Source organism: Trypanosoma equiperdum (assembly GCF_001457755.1).
Source record: "Trypanosoma equiperdum strain OVI genome assembly, contig: ctg_1316, whole genome shotgun sequence".
In the NCBI taxonomy this organism is placed as follows: domain Eukaryota; phylum Euglenozoa; class Kinetoplastea; order Trypanosomatida; family Trypanosomatidae; genus Trypanosoma; species Trypanosoma equiperdum.
The window spans coordinates 1-18,377 of NW_027123301.1; the positions used below are offsets into that span (position 1 = coordinate 1).

General features: G+C 49.1%; 7 protein-coding genes and 1 pseudogene across 8 annotated transcripts; all 8 read left to right on the forward strand.

Moving 5' to 3' along the window:
- Positions 1-201: 201 nt before the first annotated feature.
- TEOVI_000473800 (uncharacterized protein) lies at positions 202-543 on the forward strand (the record flags this gene model as incomplete). The annotated part of the gene is made up of 1 exon (XM_067221069.1): positions 202-543. One exon carries the CDS (start codon positions 202-204, stop codon positions 541-543), a length of 342 nt encoding a protein of 113 aa, XP_067077170.1.
- An 811-nt stretch (positions 544-1,354) lies between these two features.
- On the forward strand, positions 1,355-2,548 carry TEOVI_000473900 (p21-C-terminal region-binding protein, putative; the record flags this gene model as incomplete). Its single annotated transcript, XM_067221070.1, has 1 exon — positions 1,355-2,548. One exon carries the CDS (start codon positions 1,355-1,357, stop codon positions 2,546-2,548), a length of 1,194 nt encoding a protein of 397 aa, XP_067077171.1.
- Positions 2,549-3,129: 581 nt separating this feature from the next.
- TEOVI_000474000 (DnaJ domain containing protein, putative) lies at positions 3,130-4,275 on the forward strand (the record flags this gene model as incomplete). Its single annotated transcript, XM_067221071.1, has 1 exon — positions 3,130-4,275. One exon carries the CDS (start codon positions 3,130-3,132, stop codon positions 4,273-4,275), a length of 1,146 nt encoding a protein of 381 aa, XP_067077172.1.
- Positions 4,276-4,627: 352 nt separating this feature from the next.
- TEOVI_000474100 (palmitoyl acyltransferase 4, putative) lies at positions 4,628-6,037 on the forward strand (the record flags this gene model as incomplete). Its single annotated transcript, XM_067221072.1, has 1 exon — positions 4,628-6,037. One exon carries the CDS (start codon positions 4,628-4,630, stop codon positions 6,035-6,037), a length of 1,410 nt encoding a protein of 469 aa, XP_067077173.1.
- An 813-nt stretch (positions 6,038-6,850) lies between these two features.
- Positions 6,851-10,501, forward strand: TEOVI_000474200 (AARP2CN (NUC121) domain/Protein of unknown function (DUF663), putative; the record flags this gene model as incomplete). The annotated part of the gene is made up of 1 exon (XM_067221073.1): positions 6,851-10,501. The coding sequence occupies one exon, from the start codon at positions 6,851-6,853 to the stop codon at positions 10,499-10,501; it is 3,651 nt and encodes a 1,216-aa protein (XP_067077174.1).
- Positions 10,502-11,854: 1,353 nt separating this feature from the next.
- TEOVI_000474300:pseudogene lies at positions 11,855-13,129 on the forward strand (annotated as a pseudogene). The gene has a single exon. A coding segment is annotated over exon 1 (1,275 nt).
- A 662-nt stretch (positions 13,130-13,791) lies between these two features.
- TEOVI_000474400 (protein of unknown function (DUF4586), putative) lies at positions 13,792-14,652 on the forward strand (the record flags this gene model as incomplete). The annotated part of the gene is made up of 1 exon (XM_067221074.1): positions 13,792-14,652. One exon carries the CDS (start codon positions 13,792-13,794, stop codon positions 14,650-14,652), a length of 861 nt encoding a protein of 286 aa, XP_067077175.1.
- Positions 14,653-15,884: 1,232 nt separating this feature from the next.
- Positions 15,885-17,894, forward strand: TEOVI_000474500 (C-terminal motor kinesin, putative; the record flags this gene model as incomplete). Its single annotated transcript, XM_067221075.1, has 1 exon — positions 15,885-17,894. The coding sequence occupies one exon, from the start codon at positions 15,885-15,887 to the stop codon at positions 17,892-17,894; it is 2,010 nt and encodes a 669-aa protein (XP_067077176.1).
- Positions 17,895-18,377: the final 483 nt, after the last annotated feature.

An 18,377-nucleotide genomic window follows, 5' to 3' on the forward strand; every position in this document is an offset into this window, starting at 1 on the left:
ATGTTTGCGGCTCTTTGGCTTGGCGCTGCGTTAATGGCCTTTATTGGAAAATGGATCTAAATCTAAATTGTTTTGTGAATTTGTATATATTTTAAATTCCTGTTTTTTTCTTTGTCTTTTTCTTTGTCTTTTTCTATGTTGCTTTTTTTTTTGTTTTTCTTTTTTGTTTTTTTTTTAATGTTAGGTTTTTTATTGTCCACTATGTCCCGTGTCCCTATTAGCGAAGAACAGGCACAACAGTTGCTGATGAAGCAACAAGCGCAGGAGGAAAAGCAGGAAGTAATGAGAGAACAGAAAGAAAGTATTTTGCGCGCTGTTGTGTCTGCTGAAGGAAGGGAACGCCTGACCCGACTGAGTCAGGTGAAAGCTGATCGTGCAACAGCTGTGGAATCTTATATCATACAAGCTGTTCGCCAAGGCAAGCTACAACCGCCCGTTTCTGATGAAATGGTGCGGGAAATTCTTGAACAAATGTCTTCTCAGTCAGCGGAATCCAAGAGCAATATTGTGTTTGCCCGGAAACGCATGGATGACGATTGGTGATTGGTTGTTTGGTCGTTTGGTTGGCGTACATTTCTGTTTTATTAGGATTTTAATTTTGTAGTCTTTCTTAAGGTTTGTGTCCCCTATGTCTGGGTTTCATTTTTTTTTTTACCCGACGAACTGTGCTGATGTCTCATGCTTTTGGGAATTCTTTTAGGTAATTATTCTGCTGATTTATTAGATAATGTTCCACGTCGTTGTTTCCCTCGTCCCTTACCACTTCTATTCTCTGCATCCCTCCATTGTGTTTCGTGGTTATTCACTTATTTGCGTGTTAAGGTGGTAGTAGTTTTTTTTTCGGTTTGTTTTGTGGTTCAGGGTGTTGCCTGCATCCGTGCACTGGTGTGATGTGATTCGCGTGTGGTTGTGGGCTTGTGGATTGAAGGTGTGACAGAGTGGTGTTTTGCGTCCCGCTGCTTTTTATGTGTCTGCGTTGGACCATGCAGCTCTTTTATTTCTTGTGGTGGGGGCTGATGTCGGAAGGAAGCTGCCGTTTCTCGTTTCGAACCGGGCTTTGAGAGAGGCCGGGGCGCTGGTGTGGAATGAAGTGTTCTGGTGTTCTTTGGGACCTGCAAGATACCAAGAGGAGTGCGGCTGTGTTAATTCGCACTTAATTATTACTGTTTCTTAAGCTAGTTTTGTACAGGGTCACTTGCTGTTGCGTTTAAACGGTATTTGAACTCTCCTTTTCTGATCGTACATATTCATGGGAAGGGGAGGGGCGCTGAGAGAATCGTATTTGAGGTAATAGAAAGTGGTGAAGTGAAGGAAGCAGGAAAATACAGCGGAAAAACAGAGAGAGCGCTTAATAATGCCTAAGCGCCACCGTCAGCCTGACGCTAGTTTTCTCACACCTCCGTCATATGCTTACTTGGAGCAAGTCATTGAGGACTACGGTGACTGCCACGAGGATTCGGACAGCTGTGCTAGTAACGAGTTCTTCAGCCGCAGGATGGGGGACGATGGAAACCATTCTTCTTCGGTAGCTAGCCTTACTGACTGTGATGCCACGTCATCTGACGCGAGCAGCGTCGATGACGATGAAGCGGATAGCGGCGATGTGACGGTTGTGGATGTTGACTTTGGCGTATTCGATATCAGGGAGCAGGATGTGAATGCCATCATGCACCTCATGGATCAGTTTTGTCCCGATAGGATGAATGAGGTAGACCGAGAGGACTTAGGCACTGCGTTTCTGAAGAGCCCTTTCACATGCATTGTGAAGATCAGCAATGATTATGTCTGCAACGATGACATCGCCAGCAGTGGGGGTGAGGAAGAGGGGGGAGTAGAGGAGGACGTCTATGGTGTGGCCAGTGTTCTCGACCTTGCTCACGATTCTCGGTTAGGTTCCCTGCTGAATCTGTTGAAAACTGATGTCTGGCGCACGGTATCCCCAGGGGTTCTCCCAACGGAACTCCTCACAACGCTTGAAGAAAAAACAGGCCGAGCGAAATGTGTTTTTCTCGTTGGTGAGTACATTCGCAACGTCCCGCTGGAGTTAACCTCCCATATTCTGACTGACCTCGCAAAACGCTTTGAGGAAACCTTCGGAAGAAGGGTAGAAGAGAATCTTAAGTCGAAGCAGGGGAAAGACGTAATTCATGCGACGTTCCCCTGTATTTTTGCTGTCCTTTCCAAGATTCAACGGGCGACCGACAGTCCTAGTGCTGATACAGGTGCCGAGGCATCAGCCGCAGACCGTAAAGAAGGCAGAGATAAATCGTTACCTCAAAAGAGGAAGAAACGAACAGTGACTCAACAACATGAGGAGTTGGACATGAAGCGATATGTTTTTTGGCGTGAAGAGGATTCTGTGCTCTACGAGTTCAGGGAGAAACATGTTGCGGTTGTGGCGTACCGTTGTCGTCCACAATACGACATGCAACCGGAGAACGACATTCCCATATCCATACTCTACGCCATTACATACAAGGGGTTGCAGGAAGCAATAGCTGAGATAAAGAAACGTGAAACTGCGCGGGCCAGTGTGCTGCATTACTGAGTTGACGTTGTCAAGGAATTGGGGCTCCTCCTCGATGGTTGAGCGGCCTTTGCGTTTCCCATCCACTTATGTACGTGGGCGTGTGCCCGTCTGCTTCAACTAACGTCCCTTTTTTAAAAAAATAGAATAGTGACGCGGCTTCAATATTCATACCGGAATATTGTGATTGACGAAGCGGCCTTTGGATGTGCGAATGGCTTTCGCTGGGCGCTTGCGATTTGTATATTCCCCCCTCAGTCACTAACTCTCACAGTCAGGCGTGAATAAACAACAGGAGATTTGCCGCCCATGCGAGCAACTAAGTGGGGAAAGAAGGGAGTTTGGATGCTTAACATTGATCGTGAAGAGCATAAAAACGAGAACCAAGAAATATTACTGTTATATATATTTTTTCATCCCACTGCCTAGTTTGTCCACCTTCATTTATTTCTCATGTAACTGCGTGCACATGCATGCGACTATACTTTTAGTGGCCGCGCCTTGGTGAGAGTTGCAGAACAAGACTGGAGAAGGCAAGTGCTGCAGGCCATCTTTCCAGCATCAGCCCGCTTGTTGCCTGTGCGTCGAAAAATTGTTTTCCGATGGCATCGGCAGTGGTGGGATTAACCGGTGATGACCTTGTTCAGCGTATACTTATGTCCAAAGGGGAGGCAGCGATCCTATTCGGCAACAATGCTCTGCTTGAAGAAGGGGCGCTGAAAAAGGCGTATAAGCTCATGGCATTGCGCACCCATCCCGACAAGAATCCTCATCCTAGTGCACATGAAGCCTTTCAGTTAGTGCAACAGGCGTTTGAAACGGCACTCAGGCCCCTGCAGTCCAAACCAGATACACGGGAATCAAAACCAGCCCCAACATCAGCGAAACCGGCAACTGCAGCAAGGACAGCAAAGCCGCCATCGTCGGCTGGGGGTCCCCCGCCACCACCTTCATGGTGGAAACCCCCAGTGCCATCACCGACGACTCCCACAAGCAGCAGTCATTCAGCGAACGATAGTCGAGCTCAACACCGCCGTCCGACAGAGAGTGGTGAACACCGTTCGTTTCGGGATGATTTCGCGGAGGTACCGCTACCCCCGGACATCTTCAACAAGTTTGACGGCGACACTTCTCATCCACTGTCACCACCACCATCAGTGGCGAAGCGGGCCAAACCACTTCCCACTTTTGATGTATCAGGTAGCGACGACGATGGCGTTGAGGCGGAGAAACAAGGGACCTCGCGAGTAAGATCGCATTTTGCTGGGCAGCGGCAAACACCTGGTTCACACAAACCCGGTGCCAACGGCGGGAAACAGCGGTCAGTTCCTTGTAGTTTAAAGGAGCTTTTCGGGATGTTTGATATATCAGATGATGATAATGATGATTTGATTAGTATACCGATTTCCTCTCCTACTGCTGGCGCGTCCCGTCACCCTTCGACGACGCAACCCGCACAAATGCGTGGAAAGCAATCCACGTTCGGTAGAAGACAAAATGCTTTTACTGCCGACACTCCTAGCAGGGGGCAGAAAAATGTGTCGTGTCCATTTTGCTCAGCGGGGGAGTTCCCGGCACATGTTGTATCAACTGTGGTGTGTTCTTCTTGCAGTGCTCGCTTTGTGCCCGCTGGTGTAAGGGAAATGAGTACCAGCTCCAAAGGAGTAAGATCCGGTGCGAAAGCATACCGTGGTGATCTGTGTGCGTGTGGGAAAGCAAGTAAGGGGTCATGTTTTCTTTGTGAGTGAGATTTCCCTGCAAAAAAATGTGTTTGACTTTTTGCTCTTATGGAACAGGTTGCGACACCACTTTTGCTACGTACCTGGTGCCGATTGAGGCTGTAACGCCGGGTATTTACGCCGTTTGGGGCTTTTTGTTGAAACCTCTATGTCACATGCTGCCTTTTACTGCTTGGTCGATTCTATCTTTGTTGCGGATCCAAACAGTGCTCTTTGTTTTGTTCCCACAATCTTTCTTTCGCAACAGATATTGTGGTGCATTGGTGGCGATACAAAAAAGTATTGAAAAATATAAATAAAAAAAAATATATTAACATTATTGGCATCAGAGGGAATTCGCTTCTCTGCACTGGGTGAAGGAATGACGGGGTTCCGTCTCCCGGTAGTTGGGCACCAGTACTGTGTCCTTTGTCCGGTGTGTAGCAACACTGTTTCGTTTAGTTGTCAGAGTGCCAATATTTACGGTGTGAAATGTTATTTGTGCCATACACACATTAATCTGCAGAACCCCTCGGAGCCACTAACCCCAGATGACCCCGGTGTCCTTCCCAAGCACAGTTTTGATGATAGCGTTAGCAGCAGGGGAGTGCGTTATTCTATGGAGGTGAGGGAATCAAGTGGTGGCTCGGCAAGCGCCCAAGTCGCCATGCTGATAAGCAAAATGACCAAGGAGCAAAGACATATCATGTCAAAAGGTCCGTACAGCGAAGTACAAGAGGTCTTCTCGGCTCGCCGTATCCAAGCGATATCAGATAAAATATGGTTTCTGCACCCTCTGGTTTACTGTGTTGAATATCTTTTCTTTGGTGATAAACCGGTAGCGGAGGTAGGCAATGTCCGTCTTTTTCGTCGCGAGTTTCCCGTTGTGGGCCATTTTTACATACCTGTGGTTAAAACTTCCACCTCTTCTGCCGTTCCACTCACCATTATTATCGTGTTTACAGGCGTCCTCACATACATTACACACGTTGTGGGCGAACCGCACTTGTGGCACAATATGAAGCTTATCTTTATGCTGTTTTTGCCCCTTTGTGGATCACTGTGGGCAACAGTGTACAGCGACCCTGGGTACGCGCAACCAACCTTCCCGTCCGTTCCCTCCCTAGCAGCTGATGGTCCATCGCCGTGGGAAGTGGAGGGCGGGGTGCAGCAGGAGCGTGAGAGTTCCTGGGAAGATGTAAATGGACAAAGCGTGGAACGGCGTTGGTGCAGTGCCTGCGGGATTCATCGCCCACTTCGTGCAGCGCATTGCTATTTCTGCGGAATGTGCGTTAATGAGCAGGATCACCATTGTGGTGTTATTGGCGTGTGTGTTGGCCGTCGAAACATCGGTATGTTCCTTTTGTTTGTCCTTATTTGCATCGCCGCTATGGTACTTACGGTCACAACTGCGGCGCTGGTGCTTCGCAGTTGTGTCTCGCAAAACATGGGTGGGATGGATGCCGCTGCCGCCGATAGTAAGGGTAGGGGATGCAAAGCGATGACACCTCTTCTCTATGCACTTTTAGTTACAACACTGGTTGTGGCTGTTTTCCTTCTTCTTGGGACACTGCCTTTGTTTGTTTCTGTGATAGCTGGTGTTTTAACAGCAACAACAACAAGGGAGCGTCTGAAACACATATACCCTAGTGGCCGGAGTCCGTTTGACAGGGGTATTCTGCGCAACGCGTGGGACTTCATAACACGAGGAAAGCCCGCCTCTATTATTGATGACAGGTTCGTTTCTCAGTGCCTAATGCAAGCGGAGAAGGCAGATGATTTCATACTGTAAGGGTGGGCAATGTGCACCGTTGTCGAGGTATGGCACCCTCGAACTTCAACGCGGTTATTTGGTGTTGCCTCAGTCAATACTTCATTGGGTTCCCTTTACACAAATGGGGCGCCGCCCTATGGACCTCAGTTGTTGAAGGTTACCTCGTTGAGGTGAGTCTCAGGGAAATACACGCGGAGAGAACTGCAACGGCATGTCAGAAATCTCGGGGTCAAAAAGGGGAACCTCTCAAATGTTCGCTGCACACTGCGGCTGCCATGACACACAGTGATATATACGACGATCATCATCCTTTATTTGGGTAACGGCAAAAAAACTTACCGTGTTTTGTGGAGAGATCACAAGGTTTACCCCGATGCCCTGGTGCGGACACACGATGAGGCAAAGGGCAGTGCGGCATATATATGTTACCCTTACTTCCCTCCCCTAACCACCTATGTTTTTCCATTTAAAGGAAATCTGCTTCTTGGATTGTGGCTCGTGTGACACACGTGATTTTTCCCTTCACCCCGCTTTCCTTCACCCGTTCCCACTTTCTAATCCTTCCTATGCATTCCACAACGAACGCACATGTACGCATACTTGGGTTTAAGGGGAAGCACGTAGCTGCCGTCCCTCTAACTGCTCAGTTACTGTTTCTGTGTTAGGGTGCTTGACAAGTAAATTATACGGTTGTATTTATTTATACGCAAGCATCTGTAGAGATCACAGGGGCTATTTTTAGTAGTTTTTTTAATTTCTGCCCTTGGATTGCGACACATTAGCGCTACCCTTACGATATTAACATAGCTAAGGAGAGGGCCCGTAGTTGAAATGGGAGCCGACGACGAGCAGCAGAGGAACAAAAGCCATAAGGCCCGTGTTGTGGGCAGTAAAGCGGTGAAAAAGGAGGAGTACCGTAAGAAAAAGGCGGGTATCGAACTCCAACCTAACCGTGGTAGCAATACAAAGGCCTTTCAGGGACCTACAGCCAGTAGCCGAAAGGGACAGCAGTTGCTGAGAAGTCTTGAGAAGCGGGAAACAGCATTACATGTTCCCGTAGTGGACAAGACCCTGCGGCACGTCGTAGCAGAACCACCGCTGCTCGTTGCTGTTGTTGGTCCACCAGGTGTGGGGAAGTCAACGCTCATTCGCTCCATGGTGAAGTTCTACAGCAACCGTAACGTTCAGGTGGTACGGGGGCTCATTACTGTTGTTGCTGGGCGTAGCCGCCGTGTGACGTTTCTTGAGTGCCCCAATACATTGACGGCGATGTGCGACGTAGCAAAAGTTGCTGATCTGATTTTATTGATGGTCGATGGTAGTTTTGGGTTTGAAATGGAAACATTTGAATTTTTGAACATCGCGCAAGTGCACGGTTTTCCTCGTATGTTCGGAATCGTCTCGCACCTTGACCAATTGAAGACAGGGAAAGCTCTACGAAAAAAAAAGAGATTTTTACGACACCGCTTTTGGCATGAGGTGGCTGCAGGGGCCAAGGTGCTTTGTCTGGCGCCGATGGTACGTGGGATGTACCGTTCAACTGATGTACTGAAGCTGCACCGCCTGCTCATATGTGTAGAGCCGAAGATACAAAATTGGCGTAATACGCACAGTTGTGTAGTGGTTGACCGCTACGAAGACATCACAGCTCCGCAAAACGTTGTCGACAATGAGAAGTGCAATCGTACCATTGCGTTCTATGGCTACGCGCGGGGAAGGCCAATGAAGGTGGAGCAGCTTGTTCACATCCCAGGACTCGGCGATTTCCCCATCATGCATTTGTCCCATCAGGACGATCCCTGTGCATTTGACGAAAAAAACGCCAGGGGCGAGAGTAAATCACAGGGGCACAAGATGCGCCACCTCGGTATGAAGCAAAAAAGAATATATGCTCCCTACTGTGATGTCAGTGGTGTTGTGTACGATGACGATGCAATTTACATTCAAGAGGATGCGGAGAAGTCCACAATTGAGCGTTCGGGTGAGGGTCTACGACTAATACGGGACCTCCAGCGCGTGAAACCGATCGATGCAGCCGCCACTGCACTTGAAGTGGTGCGCCGGCCAGTTGTTTTTCGTGGTGAGGATACTATGGAACTGGACATGGGGGATGTGAAGGGGTCGAATACTTCGGTTAGTGATGATGGAGAGGAAAAGGCAACTGAAAGCAGTGACGACAGCGACTGGGATAGCGGTGAGATGGCTAGCTCCGCAGCAGCAGTGAAGAAGGACTTGTTACTCTACGGTCCCGGTGGTGGTGATGACGGGCTTCGTGTCAACAATCCTAGTGCTGATGATGCAGCGGGGCTGGCGCCCCGGGGGCGTGGAGCACCCGATTCCGTTCGTGAGAACACTATCCGTAACGACTGGTCTAACACCGATTTGCTTCGCCGTTTGAAAAACCTCTTCGTGACGGGAAATTGGGATTCACCAAATGACGATGTCGGTGATGCTGCCAGTAGCGGTGCTGAGACTGAAGGCAGTAAAGGATATGAGAGCGAGGATGAGGAGTTTGATGCCATTATCCGTGGTGAAGCGCCACTTGACTCCACCAATGTGAAGGATGAGCATGAAGAGAACGTTGACGATGAGGGCAATGCCGAAACCGACGAAGAGGAGTGGGACGGTGATGGAGAAACCACCGACTGGGGTGCCTTTCGGCCGCGGGACGCACTCGCAAACGTCGGTCATACGTCCAAGGGGACCGTGCCTCACATGAGGAATTTCAGGGCTGCCGAAGCATATGGCAGTATAACCGGAGGAAGGAAAGGTGCAGACAATGACGATATGACTGATGGCAGCTGCTACGACATTCTTGCCGAAGAGGGCGATGATGCTGTGGTTGATAGTGCTGCTTTGTCGGACCCCGAATTAGATGGACTTGTTGCGACATTCTTAGCACCTCATGATGCATCTGCCAAAAGGGCAGAAACATCATCTGCCGCTCTTCGTGACGACGATGATAGTGCCATCCAATTTTATGACCCCAACCACTTTTCTAAGAAGAACGACACTGCTGACGACCACAACGACGAGATGGAGGAAACGACCGCGATAGTAGGTGGAAAGCCTCTGACGGAGGAGCAAGAACGGTTGCTTCAGAAAAGAATGGCAAAGAAGAAGGCCTTCAACGAGTTATACGACATGGGTGGAAAGAATAATACGTACTCGCACTACCACGAGATGACACGCGAAGTCGAAGCAAAGAAGGAGCGACTGGACACGGCGTTGCAGGAAGTGGGGCATGATATCACGAATAAAATAAAACTTGTTGGCCACTTTAGCGGGCTGTATGTACGCTTTGTGCTGGAAAATGTCCCTGTTGAGTTTGTGCAGCTTTTTGACCCCTCAGTCCCCATTATTGCCGGGGGTGTAAATGCTGGAGAGGACCAGTTTCAAGTTGTACACGCAAAGTTAAAGCGCCACCGCTGGTTTCCAAAGATACTCAAAGCACAGGATCCGCTTTTGCTCTCTATGGGGTGGCGTCGCTTTCAGACACAACCTATACTGGCCACTGAGGATCCTAACGGCCGCATGCGGTACCTCAAGTACACTCCAATGCACATGCACTGTGCCGCTGCATTTTATGCCCCAGTGGCACCTGCGAACACTGGCTTCGTTGCAATCCCCGTGCGTGAGCAGCGCTCGCCGAACTTCCGCATTTCTTGCACAGGCTACACTGTTGGGAATGACCTCGCCTCGAACATTGTAAAGAAGTTAAAGTTGATCGGCACACCACAAAAGATCATGAAAACCACTGCATTTATCAAGGGTATGTTCAACAGCGACTTGGAGGCTGCGAAATACGTTGGGGCAAAGCTGAAAACTGTCGCCGGCATACGTGGTATTGTCAAGACAGTTTTGAAGGGAAAGAATGGCCTCATCCGTGCAACCTTTGAGGACAAAATCTTCCCCTCCGATATCGTCTTCTGCCGAGCATGGAAAATGGTTGAGCCGCCTAAATATTGCTCAATCCAGCGCAACCTCGTGGACGCGGAATGGGTGGGGATGCGACCCATGCGGGAGTTGCGTTGGGCGCACGGTGTGCCGTTGGAATCCAAGAGCGACTCCGAATATCGTGAAATTAGGCGTCGTAACCGGGCGACTGTAGATGACGATGATGGAAAGGGCAAGACCCCTGATGTGCTCCTCTCGCGCAACCAAAGGCTGAAGTTACCTTTCAGTTTGAAGGAAGAATATATACCCCTGAAACGCAGCACCGCACTTCAGGAGCAAATTGCTGGTGCAACAACAGTTGCACCAGAGCCACGGGATATGCGCCGAACAGCGCTGCTAGACATATTAAACGAAAAAACAGAAGCGATGTGGAGGAAAAAAGTTGAGGCGAAGAAGCGAGTCCGTGAACGTCACTTGCGTGAGTCAAAGGCTGAGGAGGAAGAATACCAACGGCGACTCAAGAAGGCAAAGAAGGAAACGGCACGCCTTCGTGAGTTTCGGTCACAGCACAAGTCACGGAAGTAATGGTGGTGGACCACAAGTATGTATAAATATTTGTGTGCCTCACATGCGTATGTGTGCATGTTACTGCATAATAATATGATGGCGATGGTGTAACACACCCTGCAGATTCGTATTAAATGAGCGGGATTTGTTGCGATCAAGTATGGGTGCCATGACAGGGTGTAATAGATGATAGAAGGAACAGAGGAGACGGAGGTTCGCATAGCGAGTTGAGGAGCACCGATAGACGACTGCAAGAAAAGAAAGAAAGCGTTTTCTTTTTAATGTGGGGGAAGCGATGACGGCGGCTTTGTGTGAAAGTATCGGAGAACTACACGTCGGCGATTAGCTGATGTTCTTCAATTCCATTACATTGGGAATTTGTTGCCCGAGTCTTCGTTTGTGGTTGTTGCTGGCGCTCTTCTTGGGCTCCTTTTCATCCGTTCTCTCTTGATTGTACCATCTCTTTGTAACCCTGAGCCTTGGGGTGTAACAGTTTCCTTCTAACCGTTTAAACTGAGTTTCGAGTGGTTGAGTTTGAAGCAAGAAGAAATTAAAGAGACTAAAAAGAACACGTAATTTATCTATTTTAAAAAAACAATAAAAAAATAAGCAGTCGGTACCAATTTGCAGCGGCGGAGCAATGAGGTCTAAATCTCGAGCAATGCTTGACATTAGTGTGGTGCTCAGGTAGACTTGCGAAGTTAAGCGTACGGCTACTGTGTTTCTTCCTTTGCCCCTAACCATTTCTTCCCCCCCCCGCCAGCTGACTAGGAAGTTACTAGCACACCAACCTAAATTAAGATCGGGATGGCCATCTTTCCCTGCACGGGTACAGTCGACGAGCTTTGATCAACCGAGAATCCAAAAGTTACTCATTGGTGGAGCTACCCGTACACACCTTCAGAAAGTTGTGGAAAACAGTAAGGGGAGGAAATGATATTACGTTGCGATCAGTTCTCTCCCCTAATATATTCGGTTTTGTTTGGCTGGGGCGTTGGTGCTAATATTCACTATCATTGTAAAAAAAAACTGATGCTAGGGGTCTTATCAATCTGCACTTTTAAGTCATGTTTCTGGGGTGTCAGTTGAAAGCACCGGCAACAGGTTCGCGGAAGTCTATCTCCTCAAATACACCTCCGCCAAAGCACGTATTCAGTATATTTTCCGTATTTCTGGAAAGTTGATGTGTGTGCGTGCATTGATCCTCAAGGTTGTAACAACCGAGTGCTGGTTTGCTTCACCAACTTGTTGGCCCATTTTCCCCGTCCTTTCATTTGTCTTTCTACATGCGCACCTCGGCGGCGTGTCTTAGAGACCCGAGCTTCTGCAGCGAAGGAAACTGGTGGAGTTTTTGAGGTCCCGTTTTCCACCATGTTGCTACCTTGCACACCGCATCCGCCGGTGTCGCTGCTATTATTTCTTCAATCGGCCCCGCCTCGAAAGACTTTCGATGCTTTCATTGAAGACTGCAAGCTTTGTGGGATGTCGTGGTGCTCGCCTGCTGCGCAACAGCTCTGTGTTGCTCTGATTATCCGCAACCCACTGGTCAAGAAGTATCCACCGCGGCCGTCGAACATATATGCTTTCTTGAAACATTTCATCTTTGAGCTCGAGCAGATCCATAGTGGTACGGCGGGTGCTGAGGATCCTGACGGAGAGGATCCCATCCATCAAGATTTAATGGAAGCATATATTGAGTACATGGAGCTTTCCGGGCGCAGTGATCAAAAGTCATTTTGCTATCGGACGTATTTCGACCCGAACGCTAGCGAGAAGTATGTTTCTGTCCGTTTGGCTGTTGGGCAATTCACCAATGTGGGACTGGCACTCTGGCCATCTGCCTTTGTACTTGTTCAACTTTTGGCGCGGGAGTTGTCGGAGCCGTCCCCAAGTGTGGTACCGTTTCCACTGGAAGGAGAACTCCGACTACTGGAATTGGGGGCCGGTGTCGGACTGCTGCCACTTTTGCTGAAGCGGCAGCGTGCGTATGAGGATAGGGTTCGTTGTTGCATACTCACGGAGTATCAGCAGGAGCTTGTCGACAACATAACATTCAACTTGGCATTACAAGATATAGTGGTGGCGGAGGCTGTAACCTCCGATACCCCTAATAGTGGAGGACCACTTCACGCGGTGGCACTACTCGATTGGAGAGAACATGAACAAAACCAGGTTAAGCTTCGAAATTGGGGGTGCAACCTCATTCTAGCTGCTGACTGTGTATATGATGTGTCACTGATTCAACCTTTTGTTAGGACCTTGCACGATGCCCTAAGTGCTACAAATGGTTGCGGTGGCGCTGTTGTCGTGCAGACACATCGGCAAAGGGAAACAATTCAACGTTTATTTGCGGTCCTGGAAGAAGCCGGGTTAAGTGTTTGTTCTTACCGTCTGGCGTGCGGGGTACCGTCCGCTGGGCGGTCGCACGACATCACTCTCACATTTCCACGTTCTGTGTCGGTGCACACTGGGGATGGTAGTGTATGTTGTTTTGCGCTCGAGCGGGACGAAGTGAGCCCGTCTGGAATCTTTAAAGGGCTCGAGGGTATTGAAAACAGCGTTGTGAGCGGTTGGATTGGGCCCTTTTTTACTTCGATGGAGGCCGTGGTGGGCGTCCATGTGATTCGACTGAGGTCGATTTGTTAGATGAACAGGGGATAATACTTCTCATCCCACAGGTCAAGTACCATTGCGCTTCGTATACTGTGTGCGCGTGGGGAACAGCGCGGCGTGACAGAACACAACTCCAGTAACTCCCTATTGTTTTCCGGCACTCCACCCTCTGAGCGGTGCAATCACTCATGAGCAGCACATTCTGTCATTATTTGTCTATTTTTTGTACTCGTGTTGTACCTGCTAACAACATCTACATTATTCCACTTAACTTCTTTTCTCTTCGGTATTGTTGCGGTTGTCGTTTCCATCAGCTGCGCATACACAAGTGTTCGCTTGGAGGAGCATTTGTTACTTCTACCGAATCTAGCAGGTGAGGTGCAGCTCTTGCAGTTTGATTGAAGGCTTTGTTGACTACGACATAGTTGTACAAAGGAAAAATACAGAAATCGGGCAGACGTGAAAGCTGAGCCCCAAGCTTTCGTTGTCAATACCTACCGACTCGTCTAGGCCCTGTAAGTTAACCGTGTAACTGAAGATTGACTGTCCGAGACAGTGCGGTGGTAATCGGGAGGCACAACAGCCCCGCGGGGAGGAAGCAAGTGACTAAGGTTGCCATCATTTGTGTAGTGGCCCTCCGGCCTGCACTGCTTGTTGTGAAAAAAAACAAGAGGGACAAATAGCAAGAACAGTCAATGGTCTTTTCAATTCCCTCATATCTTTGCCTTGGCGATCGTCCCAAGAAGGTGGTAGATGAACGGTTGCATGGTGTAAACTTTTTGACGTCACGTCCCAAAACAGGTCACTACCCCGATGCATTGTTCGATAAGGAATTCCGTTACGTGTACAACGGGGACCGGTACCCCGATCCTGAAACGATGGCACGTCGAGAGCAGATGGAAAATCGTAAGCGATACATAACGGCTACCGGTTTCATAAGTGTTTTTCGCCCAAAGAAGGGCGAAGGACTTGGCTCTAACTACGGCCTACTCCAACAAGAACCCTACATACACATGCCCGATCACCCGCAGACCCGCGGACCGCAACCCTTCCCGAAGGTTAAACCGCGGCAGATATACACATCACCCAGTAAGGCTGGGAGTTATGGAACTCCGGGGCTAGCGATAACTGACATTGGCAATGAATACATTGCTACCATATACGATCAAGAGCGCATTAATGCGAAGAAGGAACGAGATGTGTGGCGGCAACGCATGCCCCCCGTTCCCTTTAAACCGGTGGGGCGACGGGGTTACACATTCGACGAGGGGCCAGCTACTGGCGTGTCTATGTGCTACATAATGACATGTCCATTCAGGGAAAAACGTGTGCAGCCGGTGATGAAGCACTTCATCATTGACAAAATGTGGCTTCCGGCTGGTTACATACCAGACCGGCCACCACCAGTAGAGTACTGGGAGGATCCTTACAATGGATTTGATCCCCGTGTGGACCCCAAGTCACGCCTGAAGAAATCAGAAGATTCAATATTTAGAACAGGTTTCCGCGGAGACAACTTTTTCTACACTCGGAGTATCGTGTTTAGGCGCCTGTGATGGTGTGCTCTGGTTTCGAAGGGAAAAAGAAGGTGTTTCAAATGATGACAAACAATAGCGAAACAACAAGGGGGTGAGCGCGATGCTTGATGATAATGATGATGATGTGTGAGCTAGAATGAACAAGAAGAAAAAAATAACGTGTCATTAGCTCGCATCTATATATATATGTATGTACATACATGCATTAGAGTGAAATTGAAGTAAGGAGGATGTGGCAGGTGGGAAAGCAATGGATAGTTTATTGCTTATTATTTAGAACATACCAGCTGCTGGAGAGATTCACGTTGGCTACACACCGTTGTTACAGGTGCTGCCTTCCACTCTATATAGGCCCCGTTTGTCAGCGACCCAGAGGAGTTTCTCGATTACACTTCTGTAGGGGCCAGGTTAGACACATTTGGTGCATTGGCACAACGGAGGGTCCGGTTATGCATCCAATTGGACGATGCGGGGCGAAGGGGTTTGGAGCAAACATGTGTGAAATGAGCAGGAGAGGGCGGATTTTTTGCTTACTAGTTTCTGGAAAGCACAACTGATATTTCCTGACTTGGCTCAGAAAATTTTCCCCTTGCCATCGGGACTGCAACACCAATTTTGAGGCGTCCCTCTTCACGTTCCTCTCCCCCCTCCTTGCGTTTTGCGTCTTAATGTAGCCACGCATTGTCCTGAGACTCCCCACCACGCGTGAAGTTAACGGTTTATCACATGTATGCAAGAGTTTTTATACATTTGTATGGATCTGTTGGTGGGCATCCACTGAACGATTGTTGCCCCATCAGGCCACCCTTGCCGTCGTGTTTTGTTTGGCTGCGGAGTGCGTGCCGCGACTAGATAACTTTGTCGAGTTCATTTCTTGCTTTTGTCCTTACTTTTTTGGTTTCACCACATTTTTACATTCGCGGACGCTTTTAGTCGCAACTAAGAAGACGTGGCGACAGACACGAACCTAAGGAACACAAGGGGTTGACAGAAAAAGAGTTCTAGATTTGAGCACCGTATTTTCGTATCGGGACGGGAAGTTTATATCAGCACCAGGTGTTTGGGAAAGAACCCTCTTCTTTTAAAGAAAGAAAACAAGATACACTTGCGCTGACTTCACGAACACAGATAAAGAGGTACACAGCGTGGAAGCAAAAAAAAAAAATAAATAGATTTTGTACTTTTAACGTCCTTGCTCTTATAAACATTTCCGGAGAAGAGGGGTGAGGTGGAGGCGGTTGAGTCGAGGTATGCAAAGATTGGCAGGGAAGCGGCAAAGGCAACATGAAGCAAGCGACCTTGTCCCCAAAAGTGCTGAACCCGCCAGAAGTAAAAATTCCAGGAACACTGCTTCTGAACCGGGCTCGGGTTCCCTCCGGCACAACTCCATAGGAGGGGGAGATATGATGTGGAAACGGAAAACAAAGGAACTTCGGGAGCAGATTGTTCAATTAGCCGCACTGTATGCAACGAAGGAACGTGAGACCGAAGAAGTCCAAGACGCCATAGAGGAAATGGTTGTCTCACACGAGGCGGAGTTAGCGGGTGTTGTAGCGGGTGACGAATCCCATAGGCGGCGGCACGTCGATGCACTCGTTCACTTGCGGGCCCGTGAGGACGGCTGCCATTCTGAAAGGCAGCGTGCCTTGGACGAAACGGTGGTATTGCAGCAGCAGCGTACAGAACTGGAGCGAGCGCATGACCGCCTTCGGGAAGATATCGTTATTCAATCTGATGCGTTAGAGCAGCTTCAAAGGGAAATTGAAGAACAATCAGAAGAACTGTTAGAGGAACAGAGAAAACTAGATGCGATAGTGGAGCACCACAACCTCATGAGGGATGCTACCTACGGGTTTTCCGGGGAGGTCCAGGAAATAATGAGGGAACTGGAGCGCATCAAGGTTGACAAGGAAAGGGTTGAAAGAGCCGGAAAGCAGACGGAAATATTACGGCGTCAGCTGTATTCACAATGTGAAGAGATGAAGGGAACGATCCGCGTGTACTGCCGCGTTAAGGGTGGCTTGAACTCGGAGTCGGTTGCAGCGGGTCCGGTTCCTGATGTGCGTAGTGGGAGCAGCAACCCTTGCGGTGATCCTGATTTATGCCTCTCTGAGACCCCTCGCGAAGACTCTGTTTCCTCGCGGAGCACGATGCAAACAACCGTGAGCGCCAACCCAGCATGTATTTATGCTTCAAAGGAAATAGGGCAGATCAGAAGGGATGCTCCGGTGGGACGATTTATTTTCCCGGACGGTGATGCGACTGAGAAACGGTCGATTTGTGTGTTGCTTTCACGTAACAACGCCACCTCAACGGGAAGGCAAGAGTCGAAGGAAACATTTACTTTCGACCGTGTCTTCGACGGCACCGCTAGCCAAGAGGCTGTTTACGCTGATGTCGAGCCCCTCGTAAACTGCGCCGTTGATGGCTACCGGGTTTGCGTTTTCGCTTACGGCCAGACGGGCTCCGGCAAAACCTATTCCATGCAGGGTGACCAACACGACGGGCAGCGCTGCGGCATAACACCCAGGGCACTACGGACAGTGTTCAAGCGGCGGGAAGAGTTAGAGGCTGATGGGTGGAAGTACCAACTTAGCTGCTATTTTGTGGAAATATACAACGAGGTTATCAGAGATTTGCTGCAAGAAGCTTCCCTGTACGAGCCCGGTGGGGCCGCGGCTTCCCAGCCAAATTATCACATCATCAAGCAAAGTAACGAAACTGGTTCAACAAGCATAAGCGGTGTTACAGAGAAGCGTATCAACTCATTTGAGGACTTTCGGCGTTTGTATGACATCGCGATGAAGAACCGTAGCACGGCGAAGACGATGATAAACGACAGATCGTCCCGTTCCCACTGTATTTTCGTGCTGCGTATTATGGGCGAACACGCTGGTATACGTCAACGCAGTGAGGGGTCACTTTGCATGGTGGATTTGGCCGGGAGCGAGCGAGTACATGAGTCTGGTGTGCAAGGGAAACAGTTCAAGGAAGCAGTGAACATCAACCGCAGTTTGCTCGACCTCGGAAAGTGCATCAGTGCTCTTAACAAATCTGGAAGTGTGGCTCCATGGCGTAACTGCAAGTTGACATATTTACTGCAAAACTACCTGGGCGCAAAGGGTGGGAAGATGCTAATGCTCGTCACTGTGTCCGATCAGGAGGAGCACTTGACAGAAAGTATCAATTCCCTTCGCTTCGCCAAACGCGTTAATCAGACGGCCATTGGCCCCTCAACGAAGCGTGTCGGTAACTTCTAAAGAGATGCTGTGAAAGTTCTTCTTCTTCTTTGCCTCTCGTAGCCACTAGACTCACTGTCTCCTACATATTTCTTGTTACTGACCATGTTTGTGTTGAAACTATCGGCGCGCCTCTGCCCGTTTCCACGGAAAGGCGTGCTGCTCCAGACAGGGAGGATCAGTGAGGCAGCGGGTGCATCTGGTTGTGTCTCACCTCGATGTGCGAGGACGTATATATATATATATATATATGTATGTGTGTGCGTATGTTCTCTTATTAGTACATCACACTATCAGAGCGGACGTAAATCAGGCCTATATTTCGCCGGTTGGTGACCTTGGACCTGGCCAAAGAGTTTCTTCCGCCTTCTTATCATCGGGGATACGTGGTGTGTAAAATCAGTTTGCCCTACATGTCGGTACAGCACCGCTGGAAATGGTAATTGCAGTACCGTTTTTGAATGCAGCAAGCGCACCTTTCGCTAAAACTTGGTCGACGTGTCG